This window comes from Anopheles stephensi, chromosome X (genome assembly GCF_013141755.1).
Source record: "Anopheles stephensi strain Indian chromosome X, UCI_ANSTEP_V1.0, whole genome shotgun sequence".
In the NCBI taxonomy this organism is placed as follows: Eukaryota; Metazoa; Arthropoda; class Insecta; order Diptera; family Culicidae; genus Anopheles; species Anopheles stephensi.
In genome coordinates this window covers 9,415,684-9,424,859 of record NC_050201.1, presented here as the reverse complement: position 1 = coordinate 9,424,859, position 9,176 = coordinate 9,415,684, and the positions used below count along the sequence as shown (strand labels likewise).

General features: G+C 49.3%; 1 protein-coding gene across 1 annotated transcript; it reads right to left on the bottom strand.

The window, feature by feature from the left end:
* Positions 1-205: 205 nt before the first annotated feature.
* LOC118506059 (nose resistant to fluoxetine protein 6) lies at positions 206-8,993 on the bottom strand. The gene is made up of 10 exons (XM_036042706.1): positions 7,883-8,993; positions 2,796-2,942; positions 2,471-2,727; positions 2,116-2,404; positions 1,864-2,048; positions 1,260-1,783; positions 1,058-1,184; positions 787-976; positions 560-708; positions 206-497 (listed from the first exon to the last, which is right to left on the bottom strand). The coding sequence occupies exons 1-10, from the start codon at positions 8,283-8,285 to the stop codon at positions 216-218; spliced, it is 2,553 nt and encodes an 850-aa protein (XP_035898599.1). The 5' UTR covers positions 8,286-8,993; the 3' UTR covers positions 206-215.
* Between the last annotated feature and the right edge of the window lie 183 nt (positions 8,994-9,176).

Here is a 9,176-nt window from a genome sequence, read left to right as displayed (position 1 = left end):
GTCAAACAACTTTGTTCATGTAAGTCGGGAGCATTCTACAGCCTTCCCAAGCTTGTGGATAGAATCCTATGTATCGTAGAAGGAAGACAGAGGATGTGAGTGCGTGCAGTGTCGCCTTCCACCCAGTGACTTCAGATGTCCTACCTTCTATGTTCTACTGGAAATTGTCATCAATGAAACAAAATCGACCTAAAGAGTAGGGACGTAAATACTACCTATCCATTTAATTTACTGTCAAACCGTTCCTTAGACCTACTACTGTTTTCATTCTCGTCCACCATCAGGTCGCTCGTTGCCGTCGATGGTGCCGTCGTTAGGTGTGCTGTCAATAGGGATTCCTCCATCGTTAAGCTATCGCCAGTTTTGCTCGCCAGTTTCGCGTTACTGCTGCTGTTCCTGCTAAACAGCATCTTCTTGACGTTAATGAACGGTGTCTCGAACAGAACCGTCAGCAGAAAGGATGACAAAAACACGACCAAATACTCGTTGGTGTTAAACTGTAAGCAATCATTGGTTGTAGTTAAATCACTGACGGGACAGACATTCACTTCTCACTTACGATAACGGCTGGCCAGAATTCGAAAAACTGTGGCGTCCTGGTGCGTCCCACGTTGTAGAAGAAGATCGGAAACTGGGTCAGGTAGATGGCGTACGAAATTTTGGTAGTGATGCGAAAACCACGCCACGAAAACATATCGATCACCCAGTCTAAGCGTTAACGAGAAGAAAAGTTTGATGTGTGAAAAGATTTGATGGGCAAAGCAGAGGTTTGCGCGACAAACATACTTCGGTAGCCGAGATGGGCGGTGAAGACGGTCCAGGCGAAGAACAGGCACCACGCAATCGGTGAGAAGGCGGCGTAGCTGGCCGCATGCAGCGGATCGTAAACGTAATGCATCGAGCCCATCGGTGCCGGTCCGAAGAATGCGACAGCGATCGAAAGCGTACTGATGTACCATCCAATTTTCATTTGTTTCTTGACGTTAACGCGATGGTAGTAGGAATGACAATTAGGAGACGGGTTTTGCTAACTAACAAAACTGTGGAGAACCCTTACCTCGGTGAGTTTCATCGTTTTGTACTTGGAGCAAGCGTAGCCTAGCATTACTCCCATCAGGTAGACGGTGACGCGAAAGTACGGCAGCGTGTACATATAGTCGGCCGTCTCGAACAGTTGCTTCACCCTGGAAAAGCGCAACACACGATTAGATCTCTGAGACACAGTTGAGTTGAGTTGGGGAGTCCTCCATAACACCTACGACGTGCCGAAGTAGACGTAGTTGGCCAACCGCAAGCTGTACGTCACGTAGAACCGATGCACGGTGGTGGCGAGCGCTATCGACAGCAGCCCAATCATACCACGCCGAGGCCACTTCCACACGCAGTATATGAACAACGGGGCCACAAAGAACAGCTCCGTATCGATGCCGACGTGATGCGTGTGCGTGAGGCACATGTTCTTAAACCCGAAGTAGTTGTGTATGAACAGCATGTTGCGCCACCAGTACTGCTTGCAGATATCGCCATGGTTCGTCACGACCAGATTCCACAGCGGTCCATTGCTTAAAAATGGCAGCACGAAGGTGCAGAACAGGATCAGTGCACCGAGCGGTGGTACGATGCGCAGCAAACGTCCGATGTACTCCTGGTGTAGCCGGACCTGCTGACCCTTCTGCAACCGCTCGATGAAGGAGAACGTCGTCAGGAAGCCACTGAACATGATGAACGGATCGGTAAAGATGGCTGCCGCACGACCAATCACGGTCCACGGTTGGCCCAACACCTGGGGAAGATATCGGTTGAGGACAGGTCAGTGCACAAGTGGGCGTCGCGAGTTACAGATCCGATTTGTGGCGCACGTACCTCACTCATCTCGGTCCGGTTGACGTACGGGTTGAAGAACAGTGCCATCGATTTGTGGGCAATCAGTAGCAGCATCGCGTTCAGGAAGCGTATCCCGTGGACGCAGGCGATATCGTTCCGCTCCTCCTTGAAGCTCAGTATCGATCGGGTGTTTTTGATCAGCGAAAACACCGTGAACCATTCCACTGCAATCAAACGCTGACATTAGTAACCGCGCACGATTCCGTCCTTGCCTACACTAACCGCTCATACCTTTGTTCTGGACTTTCAGGTCATACAGAGTGGAGGCGAACACTAGCAATCCGTACAGCAGGAATCCGTACCACACGAACACGGTCCGGTCGGTGAAGTATTCCTGCCAGATGTAGTGCTTCGTCTGACAGAGTGCCGGATGTACCTTCACCTCCGTCTCCAGCCCGGTGTCGGTGACGTACTCGCGCAGAAACTCACCAAGCGATAGCTGAATATCGTTCGCCGTACAACCGGCCGGTACGCACAGAGCCCAGTGCACCGTCGAGAACCGTGGGACACGATGTCCGGGCTAGTGAAACCAAAACCAGCAAGTTAGCGACACAACACACACGACGCTCTCCAGCCATCTACTTACATCGTTCAGATTACTCTTCAGCATACCGTGCGCCTGGATCAGATCGAACAGATGCTTGAGGACCTGGGTGTTTGGTTTAATGGTCGGTTGTACCTCTGCCATACAGTACCGCCCGCGCATCGTGCCGCCGTCCGCCGGTAAACCATCGCCATCGTGCAGTAGCTTTTGCTGAATGTTCAGACACTGGTCAAAGTCACCGTACTGGTTGATGTTACCGTTCAGGATGCCCTGGCCGACCTTCGCGCTGGCGTCGTGCACTGTGGATGAAGCAGAAGTGTAAGTTTTAGGTGGCGAGCCTCAGCAAAGGGGTGAGAGTTCTACTTACTTCGCAGTGCCCACAGTTCAGATGCGGCATACGAGCGGAAGAACAGTGCCGACTGTCGCTTGCATTCGTCCGACACGCGTGCACTGTGCGCAGGGTTAAAGGGTACATTGATGCTGAACATCTTTCGGTTCAGCGAGGTGATGTATCCTAGGGGACGGTAAAACGACGTTGGAGATCTAAATTGCTATCTTCACCACAATATCTAGGAACAGTAACTGTTACAGTGTTCAAAAGGTACTAGAAGCTAGAATACCAGGCATTCTTTGAAAGATTTCAACCCCGTCTCTTTGAAGTGACTCAATCTAGACAGAAGGTTGTCTAGGCATATAGCCAGTCTTGGAGAGTATTTTGGATCATGATCATCTATTGACAATGGAAAGTCTACCTTTAACAGGTACATTTAGTATTCTTGTTCTGCAGCAAGATAGACATTAGTTTTTGAAGGACTAGTAGTATCTGTGGCTACCCAGTGGTAGATTCGGCAGTGATGATGGCATCCGTCACACGACAGGATTGAAGGACTGACTATTATGCTACGGTTAAAGTTAAGCAGAAGGCAAGCTACGGCAGGCCAGGTCGTCTCGAGGTTGTACAGACGAAGAAGAAAAAGAAGTTGTACCTAAAAGGGGGTTACTCTCTAAGCTAATAATACTGAACACGATCCTGTTCATCTCACAGTATAAGGCTTCATGATACTAGGAATTAGTGTTGAGAAATTAGTTGATGTAGCGTGTTCATAACCTGCACGTGGAATACCGGATACGAGTCGAGGCCAGTTCTCCTATCACTAAAAAACTTCGAACATCTATAAAAGTTCGAAATGGGCAACAGTATCATTAAATCTAGTAAGCAATTAAATGGCACACATGACCACACAGATCCTTGAGACAAGAAGAATAGGAACTTTACAACATAGGTGATAAAGAGTAAATCTGGAGTAGATAGAAACCTGATTATCCAGGAAAGCCAGAAATGACAGACCAACGCCTCCCGAGGTTACAACCTCGCCAAACAAGATGAAGAAGAAAGTCCGATGCTTCTGATCAAACCATTGCACTCGGATATCCAGAATAAACTCCAGATTTAGTCCATTGTAATCTCTGGAGGAAATCCAGAATAATCACTGGAGGGACACGTCAAAGGGATGAGAATGACTTACTCCACCGCTCTTCCGCGGTCTTTCATTGGAAAGAGAGTCCTCAATCACGACGTCCACCACTGTACCTAGGCAATGTTAGGCATAGATGTAGATACGATGAATCTTCTTATTCTTTGGCCTAACGACCTCTAAATGTCATGCCAGCTATTTCTGGCTTACTAGACTTAATGATACCACGTAGTTGGATAGTAAATCATCACTACACCGGTTCTGCTGTGAAGACCGGCGGCGTTGTCACCTCCACCACCAGTCCACCCCGATGGTAGATACGATGAAGTAGATCCAGATCCAGAGTTTAAACGCCTCCGAAGTCGGATTAATCTGAATCCGTCAGTAAAGGAATTTTGTCCATGTACTTCAATATCTCGAGGCGATAACGGTACCGGTCTTCACACGGCAGGACCGGGGTTCAAATCCCAACCAGACCCCCCTCCCCCCACCCCCCCGTACGTAAAGCTGACTATTTTCAAGGTTGTAGTACCAAGGAAGAAGAAGAAGACTTCAATATCTCCAATTTTCCACACCATTGTTGGGATGCGTCATGGCGCTTATCAACGTATCCTCATCCAATAGCTAGAAGAGGAGGACTTTTCTATTGAATGCTAATCAGCCTATTCTTCGCTTCTACTTAGCGGTCACGCGCATTGTGTAATCCCGGCTAAGGCTAATCTTTGACTAGCTGATCTTTCGGGTACTCCAACAACAACGATTTCACTTTTCATTAAAGAAAAAACACATACAAGCGGACCTGCATTGCGACAGTGAAGTCAGACACACGCACCCAGCGGTGCATTGGTCTTCTCCCGGGTATCGGTTGAATTTATTTGGGGATCACAGCACACACTCTGCCTCGATCCCCACCGACCGGTTGGCTGGCTGGCTGGCTCGCTACGGCAATCGTAACACGCACATGCCATGCATTTTAATATCATTATTGTCCTCGTGATCGTTTTGCTATCGCGGGTATCGGATCAGAATGTGTGTGTGTGAGTATGGAGGCCCACACGTTCCACATACCTTTGCCACTGGAATTGTCCACGCTGATGACAACTGGCGAAGTACAGCACATCAATGGCGACAATTATATAAAACTCGGCACTTGTAGTAATCCTCCATGCTAGCACGCATGCAGTTTTGCGTTACATCATACGCCAAAAGTACAATTTGAAGTTGGAGGTGGAAGGTATCGCTTCCATACAACCGTCTCTCTACCCCGGTTGCAATCATTATGTTCCTGGTCTTCGGTGTATTAGGTGCGGCTTATTTGTTTGCTGCTGCTGCTTTGCGTAGCCATTTTAATACGTCCAGCGGCCATGACAGTCTTGGAGCTGTGGGTCCTACCGGCAGCGAAACTGATAGTCCATAAAATTAGCTATCTTCCCTTGACAAAAAATCGTTCCACATTGCTAGTGTGGACCGCACATCATCATCACGCAAGATTCAGATCCGGATGGTATATCTCATCTCATGGCGCTATTAAAACGATACCCCGGCCCTGGCATCATGCGAGATATAGGTACTGCTGTAGTTTTTTTTGTTGCTGCTGCTCAACCCTCTCAGTACAGAGCCAGGGTCAAGATATCGGTTTGATGTACACAAACACACACACACACAGAGCCACGAGCGCACTTGCTCCGTTCCCGTTCGTGCACCACAGAGGCGCGCAACATGTCGAGCCGCATTTAATCGCCAATAGACGGCTCGTTTTACAGTGTCATGGCCGCACCGCTAATAAGCCTACGAAAAATTTAGTGCGCGTACTTGATCTTTAGCGTTTGGCGGTGTGCTTGAGTCTTTGCGCTGGGGGGGGGGGGGGGGCCTTCCCCCCCATGGGGAAGGTCAGTACCGGGTTGGTGCGCCATTTTTTTTGTCTTAATGGCGTGGGAAGATCGGCCATACGCTGTCCGATAGGCTGATTAATAGGCTGACTCTCATTGCCAATGTCCGGCCTCCCGCAAGAGCTCAGTAGCGAAAGTGTGCCTCGTACTGCCGGTGATGATGTTCCGGACGCAACTTCATCCGCCTTAAGAGATATCGTTCTTTTGGGGCCGAGCATTAGATGATCAGCTCGATCGATCACACACGATTGTAAGCGAGCCTAACTGCCTGCTGCCTGATGTGCGAATGTCAACTCCCACCCCAACATACACACGGAGTACAGCAGAGGTCATAAAAAATGCATGTACACAGCACCGCGCGCAGAAGTGGTGGTGACCCTTGGCAATGCGGTCTCTGTCACCGGCGATGGCAAAAAGAGGTTAGATACGATAACTCTGACTTCACTTTCAATTTCAACCGCGGTATCCGGCATCGTCGGGGAAGTGGCGGGCAACGCCTGTATAACTACCCGGCCAGTTTTGAATGCAGTTTTCATTTAACTTCAGGGCAAAACGTGACATTGCATTGCAGGCCGCGTCCGTTCTCCATTTTTGCCATCCGATCATGATGGAAGAAAAACTATGCGTGTATGCGGTGAGTGTGTGTGTGTGTTTTTTATTATTTAAGGGAAGGTAAAGGAACGAGGTGTGATGGAGGGAAGGGACGGGGGAAAAAAACTTCTTTTAGCTGACACCTGCTACAGGGGACACACACACACACACACATTTGTGGTTGATGCACAGGTGTAGAGGAGTCGCGCGCCCCAACTAGCTTTGTTATCATAACGTTAGCTCATCATTGTTTTGCTACAAGTAAAAACTGCTTTCCAACGACTTTGGACGACAGGCGGTAAGGTTGCAGTAAGTGGGTAACGGTAACTTGTTGAGGTTGCTTTCCATCTTTTCGAGCTCTAACAACCATTGTCATGGGACTGCATAGTGGTTGAGATAGGACGAGGCCTTCCATACCTCACCACGAGCTGTCAAATCTCATCCAGGATCCAGGATTAACGACTATGATATAAACATGTATGATATAAAAAAGTACAACAGGTCGGTATTCCAAAGACTTTTTCTTCCTGCTTAGCACTACAACCTCAAAAGGTGTCGGCCTACCATTTCAGGCTTCCGGTCAGTCCTGCTTATGGGGAGGCGATCCAGATGGGATTTGATTCCCGGTCACCATCAAAAGGTCATCGAATCACCCCAAAGGCTTGCTATACTAGATTTAGATTTTTGACAAAGATACCGCGTACAATGGATAGAGGGAAATGGCCTGGATGGCATTGGATCCCTGGGTACTGGTCGGGATACAATGCTCGGTCGTATCGTGTGAAGACTGGTGACGCTATCACCTCAGCTATCGGACCGAAATTTGGGCGATACGGTGGCCGAAGCGAAAATCATCAGACGGCAGTCCTGGGTATCGAATCCCGTCCGGATCATCACCTGTCCGTAAGCAGGACTTTGTTCTCCAACTACTCGGGAAGAACTAAGCCCACAAAGCAAGTAATTACTGGTCAAGACCTCTTGAAGTTGTAGAGAAGAAGAAGATGAATAAAAAGGTAGAAATTCCGTCTATTAGGCTCGCTCTCGTTAGGCCAAGAAAAAGAAGATGGTAGGTCCAAACACATTCAGAGGTTTTGTGGTGCAAAAGAAGTCCTCATTTGGATTGCATCGCCAGGTGCAAGTTGCTAACAAGATGGAACCGGATATCAAATCCCATTCTGCTCAGATTCTTCAAACACCCTCTTAAACATGATCTACTATCTATTTCCGCGGGTAATTGAATTAGAACCAATCCAGCAAATAGCACATCAGGACCTCCCGAAGAAAGAGAATACGGTAGAATTGCTTCCTTCCGCCGGATGTTGAGATCCCCGGGCTATTAAAGCAGCTGCCTGATGATTGAGCGTTTGTTGATGGGATGTCTCATAAGTCAGTTGATTGATCGATGATCGGGATGACACATACGCACAACTGTGCTTGGAAAGTTTTGCTTTGCAAAACCGGGTAGATCTAGTTAGCATACATCACCGCCTGTCACTCACCAGCTTCGGTAGCGCTCATCAGCTCATCGTGCACCGGTCCGCTGTCAGCCAGCTCGTGCTGAACCGTCACATCCAGCAGATAGTCCGCGATATCGGTAAGGTTGGGCTGGTGCTGGGTAGTCGGGACCTGGCTTTCGTTGGCAGATATCACGAGACTGTCCCAGTCCACCGGTAGCCGTTCGTCAATTGGCTCATCGCGTTTCCCACCGGCTGGTGCACGTGACAGACAGCCCGCCGACCACGGTGGATAGATGGAGTCGAGCAGGGCGCTCATCTTAAGCCGATGGCTAACACCGCCCACACACTGAGCATCACACCGGCTGGTAGGATTTAGCAGCAGCGGCAGTAGGAATAAGCCCAACCGCCCAAGCAGCGCTCGCGAGGATCTGCCTGTGCAGGACATTCTCCACAAGGACGGTACACTCCTTCACATGCACTCTCTATCGCTCTATCTTTTGGGCACACGCACAACAAACACACTCGCACGCCACACTGCAACGTCCAATCTACCACTGTACACTTTCTCCAGGGTTCTGGGGACTTAACTGCGGAGGTTATTTAGGAACTTGGGCGAATCGCAGCAGCACTTTGCAAGCCGGTGCACATTTCAAACACTAGCGTGGATGCTGAACGCGTGTGTTCTGCACGGCCACCAGCTTTTTTTTGTTTCTTCTCCCTCCCGTATTAGAACCGCTGTCCCCGCTGACTGGCTGGCTGGCTGGCTAGCTTTGCGGCTGGTGTGAACGTTACTGGATGAAGGTTAGTTTGCGACTGGCACCTCACACATCGGCACGGTGTGACTACATAGTACCTCCGGCTAGTTCCATATGCTTTTTGCATTGCACACCCGAGCAGGGTGCGTTACCTTGCCCGGCTACTACTACTCCCTCGATTAAAGCACCACCTGCACTACTCATCCCCCGTCATCTGTTTTTTTATTCCTCCCTTGCGCTCGCCGCACTCGCTCGCTCGCTCGCTCTTTCGCGTGCCACCAACACTTTCCGCTGCTCTTTTTTTTTTCTTTTCGCACGAAGGTTGGCACACGGCAGCATGTAAGCAAAGTGCTCCGAAGAAAACTCGGACTCATTAAAATGTGTCCAAAATTCCCCCTTGCTGTGTGTCAAGGAGCGGGAGAGCGCTCACAAATGGAGCGAGCGGGAGCTGCTCATCCTTCGCTTGCGTGTTCCGTTCCATTTGATTATTTGACGTGAAATTAACTGCTAGACTTGTAACTTTCAAATCTCAACTGCCAAATTAGCGCCCCAGCGGCTGCCTTATGGTAGGTGCCCAAAGG

What these genes read in the sequence shown, in the direction of transcription:
- LOC118506059 (XM_036042706.1), bottom strand. Translation starts at nt 8,285, where the DNA reads ATGTCCTGCACAGGCAGATCCTCGCGAGCGCTGCTTGGGCGGTTGGGC. An exon ending in GATGAGCGCTACCGAAGCTG is followed by an intron (nt 2,943 to 7,882) that starts GTGAGTGACAGG and finishes ACCGTCCCCTAG; the next exon opens with GATACATCACCTCGCTGAAC. An exon ending in TGAAGAGTAATCTGAACGAT is followed by an intron (nt 2,405 to 2,470) that starts GTAAGTAGATGG and finishes TGGTTTCACTAG; the next exon opens with CCCGGACATCGTGTCCCACG.